General features: G+C 41.0%; 1 protein-coding gene across 5 annotated transcripts in view; it reads right to left on the bottom strand.

The window, feature by feature from the left end:
- The window catches only part of EMSY (EMSY transcriptional repressor, BRCA2 interacting), a 55585-nt gene that overhangs the window by 5914 nt on the left and 25275 nt on the right, over positions 1 to 24396 (bottom strand). For 2 of the 5 annotated variants that reach the window (XM_026651611.1, XM_029911561.1), the window contains exons 9-17: positions 22233 to 22484; positions 19869 to 20018; positions 17524 to 17697; positions 15065 to 15201; positions 13183 to 13356; positions 11131 to 11329; positions 6497 to 6661; positions 6096 to 6251; positions 2838 to 2992 (exon numbers count right to left, since the gene is read on the bottom strand). In XM_026651611.1, the coding sequence (XP_026507396.1) occupies positions 2838 to 2992; positions 6096 to 6251; positions 6497 to 6661; positions 11131 to 11329; positions 13183 to 13356; positions 15065 to 15201; positions 17524 to 17697; positions 19869 to 20018; positions 22233 to 22484 (1562 nt within the window). Of the gene's footprint in view, positions 1 to 2837; positions 2993 to 4068; positions 4129 to 6095; positions 6255 to 6496; positions 6662 to 11130; positions 11330 to 13182; positions 13357 to 15064; positions 15202 to 17523; positions 17698 to 19868; positions 20019 to 22232; positions 22485 to 24396 lie in introns of all 5 variants that reach the window. The other 3 variants (XM_026651609.1, XM_026651612.1, XM_026651610.1) reach the window with 3 other exon arrangements.

Here is a 24396-nt window from a genome sequence, read left to right as displayed (position 1 = left end):
TGCAGAATACACAAATCTAGTGACATTACAGAATATTTAAACTGAACTGTTTTAAAAGCAGAATAGGTCACAGGATTTCAGGCATACAACTCATGTATAAAAGCAGAAATACCCTAAGATGCTGAGTTCCCAAAGCCATAGCACTCCAATGGCTATTTCCATACCATAACAAACTAAGCCCTGGTGTGCCACCCACTACCTGCCTTTTAACTGTAGATGTCTTGCCCTCAGTGGAGCTTAGGTTGCTCTTACATTTGAAAGATTAAGATTCAGATCACCTCAAACTCCATGATGTCTGAATGGGAAATGGAAGGGATTGGCTGATCCAACAGAGATCTTAGGTTGGTGAATAGATGGTTCCTAGCTTTAACAAGAACCTATTATCTTAAGAGATTTTGATTCTGTTTCCTAACACTGTCTCCTCGGATGCTTCTTGGTGACTTCTTCTACACCACTTTTTACACCTGGAACCTGCCCCATTTCCCATGCACCAAAACATAATCTCTCCCTCCTTTTCAGACCCAGTTCTTCCTGGGTTGATTTCCTCACCACTGCCATGTCTGTACCGTAATACGCATCAAAACTACTGTCCCATATATCATGTTTGAGTTGGACTAAGTTCCTTAGGGGGCAAGAACACTGTCTTATTACACAATCCTAAATAATAACTAAGTAGCCTCATTCAGCAAAATTCTACCTCTACAGATGCTCTCTGCAGAGGCTTTACAACAGACCTTATCTAAATATGAACTATGTAGAAAGTGAGTGGTGTACATTTACCCAGGGGACCTCACAAAACTAGAGTAGCTTTATTTTTGTTACTGCTGACAGATAACAGAAATGCTAATTCTTGAATTAAATAAGAAAATTAAACTATTTAAACAAGAACACACCAGAGGCTACTTCCTCTGCTTTTTACTGGGTTGTCCCTTTCACTTGGGCTGTTCATCACACATTTTAAAGAAGTCTCACAGTTGTGACTTCGCAAGTTGAGAATTTGCCAGAGGCCTCTGCAGTTTGGCACCTTACAAAGCCAAGCTCCAAATCAAAGGCATCCTGCTTCTTTGTTGTCTCCAATTCTAGTCCTTTTCCTTCCTCTGCTTCAAGACTAAGGTCTTGTCTATACTACAGAGTTTTGTCAACAAAAGTTATGCCGCTTTAATTAAACCACTGTTGTATGTCCACACTGTGCTCCTTGTGTTGGCAGAGCGCATCCACACCAGCAGCTCTCACATCGACAGAGAGAGAAGAGCATTGTGGATAGCTATCCCACTGTGCAACTGGCTACAGGATGCTTTGGGAAGGGTTTGCAATGCCTTGTGGGGCAGGCACAGCATCATGTGATGCAGGTTTCTCAACCCCATCATTCCATGGGCATCCTACTAGATTGCCAGCCGCTTTTCAACTGAAGTGTGGGTGTGTGTCAGGGGAGAGAGAGAGAGTGTGTGACTGTGGTGGGGGAGTGTGTATGTAAGAGAGACAGAGTGCGTGTTGTGGGAGAGTGAGTGTGTCAGCATGCAGTCTCCAAGTTCAGACAGCGGCTGGAAACATCCAGTCCTGAGGCACAGGGAGGGGGACACCGCCGACATCAGCCCCCACCTCCCTCCCCGCCTCTGCACAGCACTGCAGTCTCACACACACACACACCCTTCCCTGCCTGCCGCTGTGTTCCTAGTGCTGAGGGAGAGCAGAACTCCATGTTAATCATTTGCTTTTGCTGCCGGCATGCTCAGAACTTCCCGGAACTTTGAAAGGGGAGAGCTGCATGCCTGTGTAGCTGGAATGCAGGGCAGCCAAGTTCAAAACAGCAAGCAGAGGCGTCATGGCAGGCATTGTGGGATACTGGGAGAGGCCAGTTATGGCGACATAACGAACGGCAGCGTCTACACTGACGCTTTGTCACTTTAACTTTGCTGCAAAAAGCTCTATGTCTCTTGTTGAGGTGGTTTTATTTTGTCAGCAAAACAGGAGAGTTTTTCTGCCTTTTGCTGACAAAACTCTGTAGTGTAGACAAGGCCTAACATAGAACCTTTAGGGCCCTTCCCCCTTTCATTACTGTGTACGAGACAGGCAAGTCCTACACCGCTGTCAAGTGAACCCCACACAAATGGGGAGGGATCATGTAGGCAGCAACATCCTTTCAAAATGGCCAATAGCAAACATGTAGCATATATAAAACAACCCCTCCACTTACTAGACAAGGTACATGAGGTAATACCTTACTGGACCAACTTCTGTTGGTTAAAGGTACAAGCTTTCAAGATAAAAGATATTACTTCACCTACCTTGTCCCATGTCCTGGGACCAACATGGCTACATCAACACTGCAATCAATTATGGAAGATATTCTAAGGGCTGGTCCACACTACCCGCCTAATTCGGCGGGTAGAGATCGATCTTCTGGGATCGATTTATCGCGTCTCATCTGGACGCAATAGATCGATCCCAGAAGCGCTCCCCCGTCGACTGCGGAACTCCTGCTCGCCGAGAGGAGGAAGCGCTGTCGACGGGGGAGCCTGCCTGCGTCGCGTGGACCCGAAGTAGGTATTTTTAGTTCGATATAGGAAACGTCGACTTCAGCTACGCTATTCTCGTAGCTGAAGTTGCGTTTCCTATATCGATCCCCCGCCCCAGTGTGGACCAAGCCTTAGATAGTCTTTTTTTTTTGTCCCACGCTCAAGGAACAGCAACTCACAATGGGCCAAATTCTGTTCTTATGCTTGGGTTTCCACTGACACAAACCAACATGACACGTGCATTCAAATCAAAACCTGGCCCTATATAATTCACATTGTCTACTTATGTTCACAGAGTGTTTGGAAAAGAAAAGGTACAACCTGCTGCATGATATGGGTAATTGCGCCTGTGGAAGATGCAGGGATAGATTTCACCACAACAGAAGTCTGTGTTGCTGTCTGCGACTGAGCCACATGCTGCAGCAGAGTCCTCTGGGGCTGGGATGACTGCTGGTGGGGCTGAGACCGATGACTGACTGAAAGTAAAAAGGTCAATGGCACTTCCCCAGAACTAACTGTAGTAGCTGAAGCTACTTGCTTTGTTGTTTTACCTTCAAGTGAAAGCAAATATGGATGAAATAAAAATCCGAGTATGAAATAAGTCCTTTACTGTATGCTAGCTTCAATCTTAAAGTGTAGATCTACTCTGAGAAGGATCTTAAAAATAGTATCATGGAGTCTGGTGTTTGTCTGAGCAAGTGTGTGCTCGGTTTTAAAATGTCCCTCGCCTCCCAAATGCTAGTCCTGCAAACTGAATTTGTGCTCAGAGTCTCAAGCTGGGTTCTTTCATACATCATCAGTATGGACCATTCTGAAGTCCGAATTATGCGGTTACATTTTTGCAACTCCATTGAAGGCAATGCGGTTGCACAGACATAACTGAAAATGCCAAGATGTGATTACAGAAAGAAGGAGAGAACTTTAGGACTCTCAAACCTTACATTAAATGTACAGGGCTGGCAATTAGAAAGTGTTTACGTGTAAAGAACTTGAACAAATTTGCTCAGAAGTCAATGAGACAACAAACATGGACCCATCATACCTGTTTTTAGAGTCACTTATCAGAGTAGAACCACATCAACTTTGGGGCTATAGTTTTGGCTCCATAACTAACAAGATGGGTGGGCAGAGTGAAATAGTCCTAAAGTCAGATAATGATTTATTCTATTATCTAACAAAGCAGTCAACAGCATAAGACAACAGCATCAATGGAGAACCCAAATTAGCTTATACCAACTCATACCATTAAGTAGATATTTGCTTTAATTAGCTTATTCCTAAATGCATCAGGTACTGGAAAATATGGTATGGTACTGGATGGCTCAGAGGAATATGATTATATCCACATGAAACTGACAGTGACTAGAAGTCATTCTTTTCTGGGTAGTTAGAAGGGAGGCCAAAGCTTTGATGAATATGGAAACTTAACTTGCCACTCCTAGAGGGGGTTGGATAAAGTCAGCATTGCCTTTCATGCTGTACCAGCTATTAGTGGATATCCCCAACAGTTTCTACAGAATTTAAAACTTCATTTAAAAATAAAGTTTCTAACCTATATGGTTGTGAAGAAATTCTTCCGAATGTGAACCAATACAGAGTTGTCTTCCTGAGTCTGCAGACAGACAAAAAATGATAATACTAAGAGGTGTGAACTCCCCCATTCAATTCAATGGGTGTTAATACTGAAGCCCAGAAGCTATTTAGATTTATTTAAAATGTACCTAAACCTTTGCTCTAGGTGCATGTATAAAAATTCACAACATATAAATGTCAATATAGTACATTATTTCACTGCTTATCATATTAGCAGAAAATCCACCTATTCTGGGATTAGTGGTATACTTTTTTGTTTCATATACACATTCAATGACCCCCATTCCTTAAATTCAAGTGGGAAGGAAGTAACTGTAGTTGTATGCTGTTACGAAGGCTGCTGCTGTCCAACCCATGGTTGATTGCATTTAATTGGTGGGAAAAGCAAATGACCCCTACCATGCACATTCCCTGTAATTCTGTAAATAACTTGGAGCTCTGTAAAAAAACCAACCAGTTTTAAGTTACTGATTATTGTAAGTTCAGGAAGCGTTCATTACTGTTGTCTGGTATCCTGAATCTATAGATAAAGAGGATTTCAAACTACACGAATATTGAACGGGCATCTTTTCTAAGTACTGATTTAAAATATATGTATAATTCAACTTGACTTTTCCAGTAGATCTTGGAGGAAACTGGAGACTCGAATACAAGGTACAACGCACAGTGTATGGTGATGTCAGGGAATATGACTGATCTTCAAATAACTGGTGATCAGTTTAATAATGTTATCATGTACGCTTACTTGTTATTAAATACTTATACTACTACTTGTTATCCAAACAACATTTTAATATTAAGTCAATGCTTTCCCACCAGGGATCCATGGGAGTTATGACTCTCTCACTCAGAATTGAAGCCAGATACAGTAGGCAGTATAAAAAAAAAAGTCCCATCCAACTTAAATCTGGATAGCAGGGGGTGAAAGTGGAGGGGAAAATGAAAAATGGAAATACCAGATTAGACATTAACAAATACTAAAAACACTGAAATCATATTTTAAATATATTTTAATATAAACAAGCTTTATCCTGTTTTTAAACAGACATTTTCACCACAGTTAAAACTTAATTGGGAAACGCAAAATACAAGCATGTAGAGTATTAATTCAAATGCTGAATTTAAGAAGCTAAACATGCTAACCCTTTCACACTGAATTTATTAAATGGTGCAAATGTCTAGGGGCAGATGAGTGTTCCAGTTTGTGGGAGATATAGTTTAATTAGACACATGTCCAGAGAAAAACACTGAAGGATTGAGGCAACATGAGGACTAGAAAGATGTTTTAGCCAGAGAGTAGGTCAGTTAAGGTTAGGGAAAGCTGAATCCCAATAATAAGTGTGATGTGCCAGTTTGAAGCATTAATTTGGCACTGCAAAATGAATATAGAAAACTTTATTAGCCCAAACACAAAATGTGCTTGCCCACTATCTTATAAGGATGGCAATTATAATGGAAAATGCCCAACTGGCCAAAAAAAGGCTACCTGCTCAGTACCGGTAAGTGAGTTGAATTCCACAAAGTTGGGTGAACTAATTCTGCAAGAAGTCTTTTACCCTTTCACAACAGATAAGTCATATAATGAGAATCCCGAGCTTCATTTTCTACCTTTCCTTCCCAAGAGTTTGCCCCAAAGACATCAACAGGGGCACTTTGCCCTTTTACCACCAGATCAGAGTATGTTTAAAGTATTTAACTTGAAACAATCACCTTTTGTTTCATTTTACACCAGAAACAGATAGACATTCTCTGACCTACCAAGGAAGAGCAGAAGCATCCCATGCCCCTTAATATGTCCTCAAAGTAGGGGAAGAAGACTAGCATGAATTTCCTTTACAGAAATACTATGAGGAAAAGAAGACAGAAAATACTGTTTCCCTCCCCCCCACCATATGCAACAATAAAAAAACAACAACATAAAGGCTTTCCACTGAAAACCAGCCATCCTAATTCTAGTATTCATAGTATGTTTTTGTAGCCACTTACCAGTTGTGATATATTCAGCAACTAATTCTGATTCTACCACAGCAATGGAAGGGCTTTCTGGAGAATGCCTCTTCTCCTGAGTCATCTGAATAGGAACTGCCATTTGGCTCAGGTCAATGGTAGGTTGTCTTGGTTTTGATTCTAACTTCTCCTTCACTGCTTAAAGATATTTGGGCGGAGGGAGTGAGGGGAGAGAATGCACCTTTTAGTAAAATAGACTCCAACTGAAGTTAAATACACAGAATGATAAGAGAATCAAACCGCCCCAAGAAAGTGGGACATAATCAAGATATACTGTACTTCCAAACTGAACACTTGCAAGAGCAAAAATACTGAATTTTCATCTAATAAACAATGCAATCGGCTAACATGATTCAAAGTGATCCCAAACACCCACACACCTGTTGTCTGCTGAAGTTCCAGCAGTGCTTTTATTGTAGAAGTAGCTGATTGCGATTCATTGGATACATCTTGATAAATTATTGTGGGGCTGGTGTCCACAGCAATTTCATGTTCTGACCAGTCCTGACTTCTAGACGCAATCACGTGAACGACAGGCTGGGAATCTGTTACACAGAAGAATGAGGACAAATCAAATCAACCAACTGCAACATTTTTATTCAATGTTTATTACAGGCGGAGCTGGTAGCAACACCTATTGTTAAGGTTGCCTAAATTTCCATTATAAAATATTATTTTCAGTTGCTTTTAACTTTGCCAAATTTTAACCATTCAAACTGAAGTTTTTCTGAGTGTCTGCCTCAAGCTGACTTTTTTTGGAAAATTTCAGCTGTTCAGATATTCAAGTTATTCAGTATTCAAATATTGAACAAAACAAGCCTTAATTTCTTTAAATTTGATCACATTAAGTTCCTTGAAAACCAGGAGTTCCCAAAAAACACTATCAATGTGGAAGGAAAAGTTACTCACCTTGTGCAGTAACTGGAGCTCTTGGAGATGTGTCCCCCTGTGGGCGCTTCACTTTGGGTGCCCGTGTGTCCTGCACCTTTGATTGAAGATTTTTGGAGCAGTGCCTGTTTGCTCTGTGTACGTGCCCCACACATCCTAATACCCTGTGCTGAGGCTATATGGTGAACCACTTTCAATTCCTTTTCCACCAAAGTCCCCCAAAGGAGATTCTGAAGCAGAGGTGGAGGAGGGCAAGTAGTGGAGCACCCACAGGGAGACACGTCTCAAAGAACTCCAGTTACTGCACAACGTGAGTAACCTTTCCTTTTTTGAGTAGTGTCCCTGTGGATGCTTGACCTCAGGTGACACCTAGGGAGTATCCCCTAAGGAGGCAGGAGATTCGGAGCAGAGTCCAATATAGGAGAGAGAACTGCATTGCCTACAACAGCATCTGACCTTGCAGCAGGCACCAAGGCATAGTGATTAGAAGTATGAACAGAGGATTACATTGCCGCTCTACTGATGTATACAATTGGTACATCCTTAAGTTAGGTTATAAATGCAGATAGTACATTCCACAGGAGCACTATCAGTCTCACAGGGGGCTGAACATGAGTTCGATCATAACAGATCTTAATACATTCAGAGATCCACTTTGATAACCTGTTTTGAAATTACCAAACCCTTGTTTCTGTCTGCGATGGATACAAATAGTCTAGCAGATCTTCTAAAAGGTTTGATCCTATCTAGGTAAAAAGCTAATGCCCTCCTCTCATCTAGGGTATGGAATATGGCTGTTTCATTAGACCAATGTGGTTTTGGGACAAAACATGACCTTAGTTAAAAATCTTGGATAGACCCATAGCGATAATTTCTCTCTGGTGAACACCATAAATAGAGAGGGTCTGCCATTAACATTCCCAATTCTCCAACCCTTCAGGCAGAAGTGATAGCCACCAGAAAGGCTGTCTTCATTGATAAATCTAATAAAGAACATATAGCCAGTGGCTCAAAAGGATGCTTTTAAAAGGCAATTAAGGACTAGGTTTAGGTCCCAGCTAGGCACAGAATCTCTTATTTGTTGGGAGAGATTTAACAAACCTCTGGCTAGGTGAGCAAAGAGCAAAAAGCCCTCTATGGGTGTGTGAAAAGCTGTTGTTGACACTAAAGATATCCTAATGGAGTTCACAGAAAGACCCAATGTTTTCAATTCCAACAGGTAATCCTGTGCTAGCGGCAGCAGCGTCCTGAGCCCCGGGCCCTTTTAAATCGCCGGCCCCAGAGCAACTGCTCCCTTTGGGCCCCCCCCCCCCCCCCCCGTCGGCGGCTGCGGGGGGGGGGCAAAAGGGGCAGGGACATTAAATGAAACTGTGATGCCTCCACCACATTCTATGGCCAATGACTTCAGGCAGTTTCAAGAACTGATGAAGCAAATTGCTGACCTGTTACACATTCCCTTAGAGGAGGTTCAGGAGTCCAACTATAAACTCCTAGATATTTTACACACCTCCACATCTATGAAGATTCCCATTCTGGTCAAGGAAGCTCTTATGGAGCCTGCTAAGACTTGTTGGGCAAACCCCAGCTACTGCACCACCTACCTGCAGAAGTATGGATAATAAGTATTCTGTCCCTGCCAGAGAATCAGAGCTTCTATTTTCTCACTCATCTCAAAATTCCCTGGTAGTGAAGGCCGTTAATGAGTGTGGTAGACAGCAGAGCTCAAAGTTCACCCCGTACAGTAAGGACCACAAGAGGCTCAGTCTTTTTAGTCGCAATATTAGTAAGAGGTGTCACCGCTTTACCACCCTTGTTTCTTGCTCCTCAAAGGTCTCCTCCTTTGGCATAGATGGTGATAGAGGACGTTGAGAAGAATGGGCCCTTCTCTGCTCCCTCCAGCGGTATGGAGACGTAATTGAAAATTGTCAACAACAGAATGCCTACAGGCCCCAGCAAGACCACTGAGAGGGGCCAAATGGCATAGGTAGAGGCATTCATCTGTGTTCCCGCCACGGGTGTATAATTTGAGATCTATCCTCATGAAATATGTCAGTGTAGGAGGGAGAGCGATGTGACCTAGAATACCCAGGGGAACCCTGGACCAATATTTGAGAGTCTGAGGAGTGCTCTTCCACATGCTCCAAGGGAAAGGGTGGGGAGGGGAATAGTTGTTCTGCCTGCGAAGTAGGCAAGAGTGCATATGATACTCTAGTAGACAGAGGGGTCTGTGACTGAGAGAGTCTTGAGGCTGATAAACCCCCAGCACTCGTTAACAGAGGAGACTCTGGCTCCAAAGATGTTATCAGGTCTTCAGGGTACCTAAATTTTTGCAGGACCAAAAGTATCATAGACTGGGTCGAGTGAGAACCTGTGAAGGATGGCTTCAGTACCGATACAGTTGGTACCAAGTGCTTGGCATGGGACTGAATAGGCTCAATCTGTAAACAGAACGTATATGAGCAGTCTTTGGTACCACTGACTTTCTAGTGTTATTCGGGGATGGGCTTAGCCTTTTTTCAACTGCATCTCTGCCACTCTAGGAACTCAGTACTGACTTTGGCTTAGATGATTGACTCCTCTTCACCTTTGTAGTAAAGACGCTCCCCAGGTTACGCAAATCCGGAATGGAACTCTTGCGTAAGTCGGGGAGCGTCTGTAGTGGCATCACTGCATAGAACTCCCCTTGGGACCTGAGGTCTCCATAGTCATCTTGTGTGTTGGTGACAGATTTTCTTGGAGATTTATGCCTTGCCTCCTTTTGCTTAGAGGCAGATATTGAGATTAATCTCCGCTGACCAAGATCTTGATGTGGACGCTGCACTAGTGGTACACCAGGAGGTCTATGTACATAGGTTCCTCCACCCCCTGGATCCAAAGCTGATCATAAAGCTGGCTCCATTATCAGGAGCTTAAAGTTGATTTCCCAATTTTTTGGGGCTCTACCACTGAAGGAAGTGCAGATCTTGCACTTACTGGAGACATGAGCACCACCCAGACAGTGGAGGCACTGGGAATGCCAAGACACTGACTGGAGTAGCCTCATGGCAGGATAGGCACCTTTGGAATCCCTGGGAGCCCAGCATTCTTGAGCAAATAAACAAAAACTGATCCCCTATGAAGGGGAAACATCTTAACATCTAACTATATCTATGAATAACTTGACGCAGGGGTTGGTTTTTTTCTTTTTTTCAGTGAAAGGAAAAGGGGAATATCTGTTCCAACAACTAAAAACACTAAAAGGTCACAGTCTATATGCTAACTAGCTAATTGTTGAATACTAGAGAGAACAAGCACAGGTAAACGCCATCTCATGTTGATTGTGGTTGAGAAGGAACTGAGGGACAGTTTGCCTGTGCAGCCTCTTCTAGCCTCGGCGTGGAGTATAAACACGTGTGAGGCGCCCGGGCGGGCCCGATGGGAACAACCACCAAAAATCTCCAATCTAAGGCACAGGGCACAGGTGCACCTGAAGTGGAACGCCCACAAGGACACTACTCGAAGAACAACAAGTTTTAAAAAGTTACATTGAAGGGATGAATGGAAGAGGAGGGCAGCTAGGTATATGAAAAAGATAAAAGGTGTTTGCAGATAAAAACTGACCATTTTGCCTTTGTCTAAAGGACATGTTTAAAAATACTTGTGTATATAGTCTCTTAATGAGTTCGCAAATCTCCTAATGTTACAATGGATGCCACTGCCCAGGTTAGCTGGGGATCAAAGGAAGACCTGAACAGTATGATTTTTTTTAAAAAGTAAATTATTTTATATTTAGGGAACTGATGACTTTGAGGTGAAAAGTAAAACATTTCTGATTAATACTACATACTTCTCCAGAATGTGTCATCAACAAATCTCAAAGTGCTTTCAGAAGTTAATCCTCAACACTCCTGCAAGTAGTAATATCCTCATTTTTCAGATGGGGAACTGAGACATGGGGTTACAGGACTCACAAAAAGTCAGTATTTAGAAGCAATTCTCAGGAGTCCTGATCTCCAGTCACCTAACCAGACCAGATGACCATGCATTTAAAACATAATAAAGAGAAACAACGGGTTATAAAAAACTAGCTTACATCTTTGGGAGAGGAAATCAAAGATTATTTAGCAAACAAAGTGATTATATTTACCCTGGGAGCTCTGGGAGGACTCTGTAGAAGAGGAGCTGCTATCAGTGTAGCTCTGTGGTTCTTCTTTCACTTCTGGGAGAGAGGCATTTCCTGCCTCTGCCACCCTGGATGCCTGCTGCAATGTTTCAGTTACCAACTGCCTTGTCTGCTCACTCACAACCGTAGCTTGAAATGTCACTGGCTTTGGTTTTATGAGAACCTAATAGAAAAAACAATGTGTCTATTTACAGTAAGAGCACTCAAGAAAGGATCAAACATCTATCAAAGAGTTTCTTGAGCTTCAATTGCACACTGTCGCCTGATATGAAATCAAGACAGCATATACAACCCCTACAGAATCCTCTTTTTGTATATTCCTGTCCATACAGAAGCATGGCAGATTCCTACACAACCAATTAGCATCTGTGAATACTAAGAACTACATAGATCATCTAATTTAAGGTCTATTCTTAAGGTCACAAGCTCCTGATTATTATGCTATAAGGAACTAATCCAGTAAAGTACTTAAGCATATGCTTAACACAAGTGATATATGGGATTGGGCACTAATTTATTTAGACATGCAACAGGTTTTTCTAGTCCTGACCAATTCAGATAGATTCTGAAAGCCTGTATATGAATATAACTTTCTTTCATTTATCGATACAAGATTAAACTTGAACTCTGTTTAGACTTATAGAGTGCCCAGAATTAGGATAGATTCAATAACATAGGGTGCAGAGGGCTAACATACTAGTCTTTTAACTCTGCAGTCTAGAGTTTATGCCTAAAATTAGAGTATACACTTAAAGTTGTGAAGCCCAGTGACCATATTACATGCCTGTGTACTACAGCTGTCAATCTGTACTCAATGGCATAGGACCAGAATAGCAGGAGTCAGGACTAAGGTTCATTAGAAGAATTGAAGTTTGCAAGGACCTTGCCTACTCTGTACTTGGCTCAAGCCACTGCTATTAAGCCATCAATTTTATGAGCACTAAATTCATACATAAACATAACAAAAAAGGTATCAAAGTTATCTTCACAGTACCTAAATTCCTACATCTAATCATATCAGATTGTTTTGAACAGGTTCTGGCAGACAAAAGGAAGATAAGAATTACCATATCAGAACTGACTAAGAGTCTAACTACTCTAATATCCTGTTGATGCCAGATGTTTCAAAGTCACTCCATAGGGCAGGATTCACCCTGTTTCTTCCCAGTCCCTCAGGTTGACAGATTATGGAGAGATTCCTCCCATCTTTCATTGCCTCAAGCCCGGCTACGTATTTTCTTTAGGCTACAGTTGAAAGCAGTAGCTTCCCTTCAGGAATATGAGCAGCCCTGAAGAATGAGGTGATTTTTATTCCACACAAAATGTGTTCTTAAACGTGCCATTTTTAACCATATATGATTTCCCTTACTACTCCGAAGCAGTGAATTCCACAAGTTAGTCATACATTGCTTAATAAGTATTTCCTTTAATGTTTAAAATGTGTTGCCTTTTAATTTCATCATGCACTTCTTCTATCATAAAACAGAAGACTGAATAGTGCCTGACTGGCCTTCTCTATATATTTCTACCATATAACTATATCTCAGTCCTTTCAATCTCTCCTCACATGAAATAACCTTCCCTTCCATACCTGTAATCCTCTCTCCTCCTCATTGTAGCTTCATGCTTTATCTGATTTTGGGAGCTTTGTTGCACAGAATGTTTGTTCAACTGTATAAATCTTCCTGAATGATTCAATCTTAATATATTCTGCTTGAGCTTTACAAATACAGTCACTGGCCTCAAAGGTGAGAGTTGGGCTTCTTCCCCTGGAAAGTAATATGCTTAGATACCCATCTAGAGTGCTAATGGTGCACCAAACTGCCAATCTATGTTAGGCTCCAGGGAGAGACTTACGTCATGAAGTGCGTAAGATACACATTACTATAACCAGATCAATTTCACCCCACACCAAAGGCTCTGAAGTGCAAAGGACTCTCAACACCATGAAGGCTTGATTCTCTTTTTATAGAAATCTAAGTGTGTTTCATAAGACAGAAGGAGACCTTGCTGTACCTGTGTTTTCCCTTGCTGCCCATAAACAATTTTGGTTGGGATGATTTTGGTGGCTGGCTGGACAGTAGATCCTATTCCTTTCGGCTGTGTGACAATCATTTTTGTGATGGGTCTGGTTGCAGTGATGATGGCAGGTTTTGCTCCTGCTGGCACTGCTTGAATAGTTTTCTCCCCCTGAAGTAAAGGCAAAATGTACACGTTAACTTGCAATGCAATTTCTTCAGTGATACAGAACACCCTCTTATCTAAACAGATGTAAAATTCATATAAGAGGCAGTACAGTGGCTGCTCTGTAACATGCCAACCAATTTCTTTCATCATCAGGTTGGTTTCAAGGAGTAGGTGCATTTAATAGGAAGTAAATTCAAAAACCAAGTACAAAAATATCTACTCATTTAACCTCACTATAATGAGGAGGCTGATGATGAAAGGACTAGTAAGAGTTTATGTGGCGTTAAGAAAAAACTCTCTTTCTTTTCTGGGAAAGTAGAATTTTACAAGATGTTTAAAGGTATACTCAAAACTTTTAAGAGTTGTTCTTTGTCAGTAACAACATCTTAGATTATTAAAATGGACAACACTTTAATATTTTATTTACCTTTTACAATTTATGCTGTTATGAATTTATTTTGGTTTCCACAATGAAACTAGTTTGGCCAGTTTTATTTCTAATTCTCGTGTGGTTTTCTTGCAGGTGTGGTGGAGGGAAAAGGTGGCTTTCAACAGTGCAAGGGAATGTTCACTTTTAATTTGTTAAGCACATACAGATGCTATATAAGACACAGCTATCAAGATAATCTCTGCTTCAAAGAATTCACAAAACAGAAAATAGAATCCTCTGCAACTCCTTTGCAAACATGCTTTAAAAGCAAGTTAAAAAATACCAAATCTTTATTAACATTGATTTTTATAAAGAATTTTACCAAATCTAAATCTGGAGTTTACAATGTTTTGACAGTTTGTTCCTTTAATCTATCTTATGTTATTATGCCTATCGCTGGGATATCCAGTACAGCTGGTCAGGAATTTTCCAACCAAAAAAAAATCTTTTTTTTAAATCAGAAAATGCCGATTTGTCAAAACTGAACCTTTTCATGGGAACGGTTCTATTTCAGCTAACTTCCAATGGACCCCAGGCAGACCAGACTCCTGTTAACTTGACAACAAAAGTCTCCTCAGTTTCACTGCTGCCATTTAGTGGTTGGCAGCAGTAAAACTGTCAAGAGTCATTCAATTTCATTCAGCAGCTGCCAGGGCTTCCAGGGTCTCTGGCTCTGCTGCAGGCGATGCTGGGGAGCATATTTTGTTTTGGAACATCACCTTCTGGTGTTTCGTAAATAATGCAGGATTTCAGTTTAGTGAAAATCTGAGTTTTCAGCTTTTCATCCTAATTCAGGATTGCCGTGAAAAGCTTAGAAGGAAAGGGTATACCTAACTAACAGATGTACAGCTGGATATAAAATTTTACAAACGACATTAAATGTGCAGAATATTTGAAAAAGGACCCTCCCTTCACACATTGGATCAGATGAGATCCCATTCTCACAATAAAAGAACTGGTACAAGAATCCAGTCATTTTGTATGGCTCCATCCTTTTTGGACTGGACAGCCTCTGTAACCCAGAGACAGCTGGACAGGGAATTCAAAGAAGGAGAAGATATGAGGCTTTAACCCAACTTTAACAGTCCCTAGTGAGCCTCCGCTTTTGTTAACTGCTCTAGTCCCTGACCTAGGCCCACGCTACATCTGCTAGACAGCTAATGAGAGTTCTGCTAGCCAGGACCACTATATGAAACTAAGTTTATTACAAATAGAGAAAGGCAGAAGGCAACACACACACTTACTTGGTCTACGGATTCTAGACTTAGAACTCTTGCTTACCCCAGCATTTAACAATGTTGTAACAACATTTTTGCCTGGAAGTCCTTGAATAGTTGTTCCTTTTCCAGTAGTCTTTTGCACAACAATCACATTGGGCTTGGATGTCATCGGGATTGTAGTAATTTTGGTTGTAGTTCCTTAAAGCAAGTGGGAAGAAGAGAGACTTGGGTTAAAAGTGATGAGGCTCATTTATTTTTATGTATATATTTCATGTAACTCTAGAATCTTTATAAAAATGCTTTGGGTGCAGCATAAGGAAGATAATTAGGGCTTCTGATTTTCAGTTTTAATCAGTAAACACCAATAAAACACCCCGGATACAAAAAAATAAAATAAAAATGAAAACAGTGTTTATCCAATAAACACTGGAAAAACACCAGAAATGGTTATTTGTATATAAGGGCTTGTTTATATGGAGCAGTAATACGGACAAGGAATGTGACTTCTAAAGCATGCTAATATGTTGCACATTATGTGGTCCAGGTAGACCCTGCTGGTGCGCACTAAAGGTTCCCTAATGTGCTTTAATATAGTGCTACTATGTTAAAGCACACTAGGGGACATTACAAAGAGATTCATTACTCATTACCATGTGTACAAAGTCCTGAACCACCCCAATTTTTGGAAAGCTATATAAAACTTGAAAATTGCTAAACAAACCCTGAAAAATGAAATTGATATAAACTGAAAAACAGAAGCCCTAAAGATAATCCTACCAGCATGGCAGGTTTAAATGTAACTGAAAAAAGTTAAACTGCTAAAGAGACGACATTTAATGCGTGACCTGAAGCCAAGCATGTAGGGCGCACAATAACTGCAGATCCTGTATGGGGAGCACAGAGCTGAACCGTTTTTATGGTTGATACAAACCAAAGGACAATTTCTGAACAGCTATCATGGAAGGTACAGGTACAAATATTATGGTTGTGTGCATTTTTCTTTGACATATTCTGTAAATATACACATTAGCTCCGGCTCTCAGTGTTGCAAATTTTGGGCATCCCTGTGCTAAAAGAAAGTTGTCTACCAAATAAATTACTTCAAATAGAAATAAAGATTGAAAATTGTAGATCAAGCAATTCTATCTGTAGCAGATTTTGCAAGAGAAAAATCTGAGAGTTTACACCTTATAAAAGGGAGGTTTCCCATTCAGGAGAAAGCTGTTCATATGCTGAGAACACATTAACACTATTTTCTCTCTTTTCCATCAAGGGAGGCCAGGTTTTTACTATGGCTAATGTATGGGAATACAGAATTCTGTTACTGGAATTATAAGACAAACTTTTGGTTTCTTTCACAGCATTATTTTTTTAAAAAATACTCTTTCCTTTTGAACCCCAGAGTTCAGAAGACATTTTTCTACTGATGAACTTCTTGTTCTTCTTCTCTCCTACCATATAATAACTTGCCTTTAGTGGCTTCTTGTTTATTTACAATGACCCTTTCTGAACAGCTTCTCACAATGGCTAACAGAACATACAAGTCACCAGTGGTATCAATCTGCCCATTTTAGTAATTACTTTTCTGCTCAGATAACTACCACTTCTGTTTTTCCCTAAAAATAGTTCCAACTCTCTGAAAATACATCACACCTAGCTGCTGAAGTGCGTGCCAACAAAGAATCCTGGTCATCAACTTCAACCCATCATTGATACCTGGCAGCTACTTCATAACACATTCCAGATTTAAAAATACATTTAATTTGTACCAATTTTGAGAAAGGGAAATAATTCTAAGATGGTGAAAGTAGGGTTTCTCTCAATTCTAACCTGTTATGAACCTATGAAACCCCTAGTGAATGCTCCACTGAATGGAAAGATTACTTAGATGCCCTGCTCAAAACCTGCATTATTTTCAGCACCTCATGTACTATGCTTCCTTGGAATAAAGGCCAACTACTGATCTCAAGTGCACAGGTTGGTATCAAAGGACAATGGTGCATATGCCATTCTATGAAACCTCCACTAGATCTAGAAATCTCATCAATACTCTGCAGAGATGCTCTCTGCAGGCTACAAAAAAACTAATTTTTTTTTACTCCACTCGCATTTCCAAAGGAGCTGATATAACCCTCCCTGCCTTCTACAACGTATCACTAATCGTTTTTCCACTCATCAAGATTTCTTCTGGCTTCCCAGGCTCCTCTTACATTAAGATGCTAAAAATTTGCTTCCTTCCTAAATCTAAGGCATGCCCTAACCCCGACAATATCTCCTTCCATTCTTCAACACCTTCACCCTCCTTCTCGTTCCTCTCTTATCAATCAGCTATTTCTGATATGTCTAAAGGAGAATAACTCTTCTACAATAATTGGTCCTAAATGCAAAAAATATTTTCAAACATGTACCAAAGCTATTTGTCTGTGTACCCACAGAGATAAATCAAACGTGAGGCCTAAAGTATTTGCGTGTCTCTAGAAGTTTTGTATCTCAGATAAGGCTTTATATCAATACACCTACCAGAAACAATATTACTGCTTATAATCTTGCCTCCCAGTGTAGCCAGCGATTTCGGCACTACAGTAATGATGCTGCCACTGGTTGTTTTCACATAAGTGGCAGCGCCTGGAGTCCCAGCCATCCGAGCCCCAATAGAGGGGCTTACCGTTGGACGAGTATATGTTGCTTGTGTCCCTATTTCAAAGTAAAACAATAAAAACAGGCTTGCAATTAAAATATGAAACACTATGAGTATTGCAAATTGTGAAAGAAGGTTTAGATCAAAGAGAAGTATTTAGTTCCACTATAAGAAATTGAACATAGGAACAGAGGAGAGGAAGGGACCTCTCCTGGGTCATCAAGTCCAGTCCATTGCTATCACAGGCAAACTCACCATACAATCCTATTCATAAATTTATCATGCTCCATTTTAAAACACTAGTTAGTTTGTTCGCCCCCACTACTCCTATTGGGAGGTTGTTCCAGAACCTCACTCTTCTGATGGTTAGAAATCATCTTCTAATTTCCAGTCTAAATTTATTCATGGCCAGTTTATACCCATTTGTTCTTGTGCCAACGTTGTCCTTTAGCTTCAACAGCTCTTCTCCCTCCCTTCCATTACCCCTCTGATGTATTCATAGAGAGCAACCATATCCCCCTTCAGCCTTTGACTGGATACAGTGCTATTTATCATTACCCTTTAAGATCCTCCAGCTAGTTTTCAGTCGGCGTCACAACGTTCAGATACATGCTAATTTAAATTAAATGAAAGATTTCATAAAGCACTGTCTCAAACGTTTTGTCTATCACATTTCAAGTTAAAACTATTCTAGTTGGTAATGGATTTGCTCTTTATAAACTGATGACCTTTATGTTCATGGCTCTGTTGTTCACAAGGTGTTTAGATTCTCTCTCAATATTTGTCCTTTATTTTATTATGGGCCAAAGTGAGGATGGAATTTGCTAGAACTGATCTCTTCCTCTTTAAGAAGAGTGGGGAGAGAGCACATAAACCAATAGAAGTGGCTTAAAAGAATTGATGTCCAGCCTAAATTTCGCTTTGTGAAAGTTATACCATCACTCTTTATAATACAATAATTACTACAATAATAAATACAACTATACATTTTAGAAGTATTTATGAATTCAAGCTAATCTTCTCAATACCCAACAGATAGATAGACCTGGTGTCTGTTTCCTTTCTCCTATTAACTTCAATGGGAGCAATACAGGGCCCACAGAATTAAGGAACTCACTCAAAGTCACAGAGTGAGTCAGGGGAGAGGCAGAATATGAACTCAATTCCTCACTACCAGTCCCATGCTCAGTCCTCTCAACCACTACGATTAACAGGTATTAGTTATACTTCTGCACATATCTATGATATTGCAGACTAAACATTGCAGACCTCTTCTTTGTTGCTAAAAGTTATTATACAAAACAGCTAGATTGAATTGGGAAACCTAATATTCAAAACTGGTCTGAAGAGAGAAAGCAAATGGCCTATTCAAGATTTACCAATTAAAAATGAAAAAACCTCACAAAAAATTATATTCCAAACACTCACTTTCACTTGTTTAAAATGTATCAGGATAATGTTTTATCTGGGTAAAGAATTTAAAGGTGAATTGAAAAGCTAGACTAAAAATTGAGTTAAGCACAGATTTATACCACCTACCCCAACATGTGTGGCGCACTTAGCAAAGAAATGAATTTTGACCAAACTTTAAAGAAAGTCAGCCTTGCCCCTAAATCTTCTTCATACATCCAACACTACCCTAACACATCAGTCTGTAACATTGCTGATATAGAAAGGAAGTGTCTCTACTGGTGAATACATAGAATAGAGTTGGGGGATCTGGGTTCTATTCCTGGCTCCTCTATGCACTTACTGAGAGACCCTGAGCAAGTCAACTGTCTCTCAAATCCCCCATCAATAAGACAGGAATAATGATATTTACCTACCTTAAAGAAATGTTGAGAGGCTTAATTCATTTGTTTGACATCCTCTAATATAAGGTGCTACAGAAGTGCAAAGTATCATCATCATCATCGGTTTCAGTGACATTTCTCTCTCAACCAGTGGGAAAGGAATGATTATACTTATGTGTGCCAAGTCAAAGAGAGTACAAGAGAGATAAAAGACCACTCAATGGTAAACCTGAGAGTTTATAATACAGTATTTTAGTATGACAAGGATAAATGTCCTAACCTAGTATGTGACTATCAAAAGGTTTACAAATTTGCTGTTATACCCTTTTTTTTAAATAAACAATGAACAAAATGCTATTTAACCCTGCTAAACAGGGTTTATTATCGGTATTGCTGGGTTTACCCTCCCTTACCTTCTAAGAACAGTAACTTACCAGTGGGAGTAGTGACCAGTTTAGTTGTCATGATAGTCCCATTACTGCTAACCACCATAATAGGTGAATTGCTACTGCTGGGCAAAGTCGCTGTAACTGGTTTGGGTAGGATTTTACTGGGCTGCACCTGTTGAGTGATTATTTTAACACCTAGGAAAGGAGAAAAGTCACTGTTAACATACAGGCACAAAAAGTTACTTGCTGAAATTTTTCCCCAGACCATGCCCTAATGGGCAAGTAGTTGCACAAGGCTTTTATTTTTGAGCCAATATATTCCTAAGCCTAAAAATAATATTTAGATTTTTTGCTAGTACCAAGACAACCACCACCTTCACCTTTCATGTGCCTGCTGCCACTTCTTAACTACTCCGATCACCACCGGTGCTTGTGGCACCATTAAGTCATGTGATCTAGTGCAGAGGTTTTTAACCTTCTTTGGTCCATGACCAAATATATCTCCCCAGGACCCATGTTAATCAATATCAAGTTGGTCCCAAACCAATGAAATATCTAAAAAATGCATCCATATATTTGTCAGTTAAGTCTCTTCATTATCATATACTTTATTAAGAATTGTTAAGTTTCATTTTGATAGCAATCAAAAATATGTAGAAATGAGAGTGCTGTTGGGAGCAAGGGTGACACTGGATTCAGGAGCTCAGGGTGAGGAGGCTTCTCCCTCCCACTCTGAACTCGTCTCTTGAGCTGGTGCTGCCTTGGAGCTGCAGTGGAATTGGGATGAGGACAGGGGCTGACCAGAGACAAAGAGTGAGGGAGTGAGCAAGTCGCTCCTCTCCCCTTCTAATGGACCATACTGTCTAGGAGGATTTGTCTTCTCTTCCCCACTCCTAACCTGTGGGGCACGACCCAGCAAACACCTCTTTGGGATACACTTTTGGGTTGCAACCAAAGGTTTCAAGTAGTCGTGATCTAGAAGTCAGAGCAAGAGTTTATCCAGGCCAAGTGGGTCCTGAGTTCTACTCTATGCTAAGTAGATGCACTGATTTGTTGGCTGAGTTATTTGACCCTCATTGAGTCAATACAGAGGGAATACTAGATAAAAAGCAAAATCTCAGTTAAAACATCTGACCTAAGCTTTCCACAGCAAATACGTATTAGAAGGTAGGCTAAAGGTGACTTTATGTGAGTGATTTTAAAAGGTGATAACCATCTTGAGTTTAAAAGCATAGTAAAAGACAAAGAATGAAGCAAGACAATGCAGCTATTTTAAATTTGAACTTCTTTTGTACTTGCTACTCCTTCTGTACCAGTTCTTTGTATGGAGCAGACACAAAAATTATAGTTACTGATTAAGTGGTGAGCAATGACTGTGGAGTGGAGGCATTTTATAGTGTTCATTAATGGACTTTTTATCTAAGCGATGGTCTCATAATCCACGGGACATTTTATCAGAGATTCCCACCACCACCCTGCGGTCCTATCTTTTTTAGTTACTCTGACCTAAAGGGTCTAGAACTGAAAAAAAATATATGTTCCCTTACTACAGTGCTGATTTCATGTGCATTAATATAAACCAAACAAGGACTGAATAATACTTTGCACTTTTATAGCACTTTTCCTTAAAATTTTCTAAGAGCTTTACAAATATTACTTCTCAACACCCCATGAGGTAGGTATTAGTAAACTATTTTACAAACAGATCAAACTGATGCAGAGAGACTAAGTGACTTGCCCAAAGTCAACTGTATTAACCAGAGCTAGAACCAGAATTGGATATATCAAAGGAATCAGTGTTAGAAACAGAATCCAGTCCAACTTTCAGTTTTAAGTACTGCATTTGCTATGACAAAAGTCAATGTAACTTTTTGGTTTTTGAACCCAATAGTAGCAGTAAGAGATTCATAGATTCTAGGAGTGGAAGGGACCTCGAGAGGTCATCGAGTCCAGTCCCCTGCCCGCATGGGTGGATGGGTGGATGGATTACCTTTAAGCTTAAGTGATACAGCTGAAAAGCTGTTTGCTCAAATGTTTAAATCTTCAGAAAATTGCCATCTTCCAGGTTGCCCACCAAACTATTGTTTACAAGAGCATGCGTATACCTTTACAATCTCTAAAGGTAAAAAGAAAACTTCCTACTTAATAAGAGATTCATTCTCTTTTGTACCAGGGGGAACAGAAAAACACTGAAACACTTTTCCACAAAGGTAAACTAAAATTATTACCTACACATGCTCTGTTAACCACCTTTTCCAGTTTCAGAGCCAAATTCTGCCCTGAGGTGCCTCCCACTGACGTCAATGAGAGCTGCCTGTGCACATTCCAGGGCAGAATTTAGCCCTTAGTTCTTGTATGGTAGTCAGACTTCACTCATTACTAATATTGCCCAAGTTCAATTCCAACTACCTGATTCTTGTTTGATCTGAATGGTGGGCTTGATGCCAGGTGGCAACTGACACTGTTGTGATTGCTGCTGATGTGCTACAGGAGAAGACTGTGACAGCTGCTGCTGGGTCTGTTGTATTTGATGCAGCTGCTGTTTTGGGGTCTGCTGATGCTGTTTGGGAAACTGTGTTAGAATCTGGGTTGGGGTCCCCACCAAGCTTTTGGGGGAAGGTAGTCTGGTGGATGCAACTTTAATCGCCGACGTGGACACACCTGTGAAAGAGCAAACAAATGTGGATTTAACAATGAACCAAGTGAACAAATTTCTGTTCTTTAAATGCAACATAGCCACTTTTCCATTGCCTTTACTACTGTGAAAAGCACATGTAAGCATGCACAGGATCTGACAAGAGGCAATGCCATCTTTCAATTCCAAAGTACCCAAATGTAGAGACAAAGAAAACTTTACGTAAGTTATCAATGTGTCAGCACAACAGGGTAAGATGGTTCTCAACTAGGGGTATGTGTACCCCTAGGGGTATGCAGAGGTCTTCCAGGGGATACAGCAACTCATCTAGATATTTGCCTAATTTTACAACAGGTTACATAAAAAGCACTAGCAAAGTCAGGGCAAACTAAACTTTTCTACAGATGACGTTTATACTGCTCTATATACTATATATTGAAGTGTAAGTACAATATTTATATTGATTTATTTTATAATTGTATGGTAAAAATGAGAAAGTAAGCAATTTTTCAGTAATAGTGTGCTGTGACACTTTTTATTTTTATGTCTGATTTTGTAAGCAAGTAGTTTTTAAGTGAGGTGTAACTTGGGCTATCCAAGACAACTCAGACTCCTGAAAGAGGTACAGTAGTCTGGAAAAATTGAGAGCCACTGAGATAGTTAATGTAGAGATCATGCTCCAAAGAGCTTGCAGTCTACTCTGTGCTTTTTGAAGTATAATTAACATAACCCCTCCCTTTCAAGGTTGACCTTTTTTAAACTGCAAGACAATAAAACATTTACAGTGCAATAAAAACTGTTAGAGGTTGAAAGAAAATATGGGGCCATCAAGAGCATTAACACTAACCGAGAATGTTTGTCAATGTGAGTGGTAGTCTTAGGAAGGATAACCAGCTAACGCCCTCTATTTCACAGTATGTGTGCAATACATAACTTGGAAATCAGAAGCAGTCTTGAACAAGGTAAGCAAATCCAAGTCTACTTATCAAGGTATAACAATCCTGTATAGTAATAGTGATTCAGACTACATTTTAGGCATGGGTATTTTTAGTAAAAGTCATGGACCGGTCATGGGCAGTAAAGAAAAATTCACAGCCCATGACCGGTCCATGACTTGTACTATATACCCCTGACTGAATCTTGAGTGCTGGGGGGGAAAAGGGGGTCAGGGCACCACAGTGCTCGGGGGGTGGGGGGGTTTGGGGAAGAGGGCAATGCATGGCCCCGGACCCCCGCAGCAGGGGGGCTTGGGGAGAGCTGGCAGACTCCCTTCCTGGCTCCGTGCGGCTCCCCGTAAGTGGTAACATGTCCCTCGGCTCCTAGGCGGAGGGGCAGCAAGGGGGCTCTGCATGCTGCCTCCACCCCGAGCGCTAGCTCCACAGCTCCCATTGGCCAGGAACCACAGCCAATGGGAGCTGCGGGGGCGGCACCTGCAGGCAGAGCCCATGTACAGAGCTGCCTGGCCGCACCTCTGTCTGGGAGCCAAGGGACATGTCCCTGCTTCTGGGGAGCCCCCTGAATTGGGAGCCCCCGGGATCCCTCATCCCCTCCCGTGACCCAACCCCCTTCCCTGAACCCCCTCCCATACCCAAACTCCTGCTACTGCTGGGGGTGGGGCGCGGTGGCCCAAGACTGTTCCAGCAGCGGCTGGTGTGACTGGCCATGGGGCTGCCTGAGCTGCTCAGGTGGCCTCTGCGCCAGCTGTACCGGACGCTGCAGAAGTCATGGAAATCCCGGAAAGTCATGGAATCCATGACTTCTGTGACAGACTCGCAGCCTTAATAGTGATTAAAACAAAGCCTGCAATAAGAACTCCACCTTCCAATTTTAAGCCATCACTTTAAAGTATTTCCATTCCTCCCTCCGACCAGGTTTCCAGTAGAATCTGGCTCAATCTATAATTCTAAAGACCACTTCCACTAGGCAACACATTTTTGC

Source organism: Terrapene carolina, unplaced genomic scaffold (genome assembly GCF_002925995.2).
Source record: "Terrapene carolina triunguis isolate 2854851 unplaced genomic scaffold, T_m_triunguis-2.0 Scaffold97, whole genome shotgun sequence".
In the NCBI taxonomy this organism is placed as follows: domain Eukaryota; kingdom Metazoa; phylum Chordata; order Testudines; family Emydidae; genus Terrapene; species Terrapene triunguis.
This window is presented reverse-complemented; position numbering and strand designations above follow the sequence as displayed.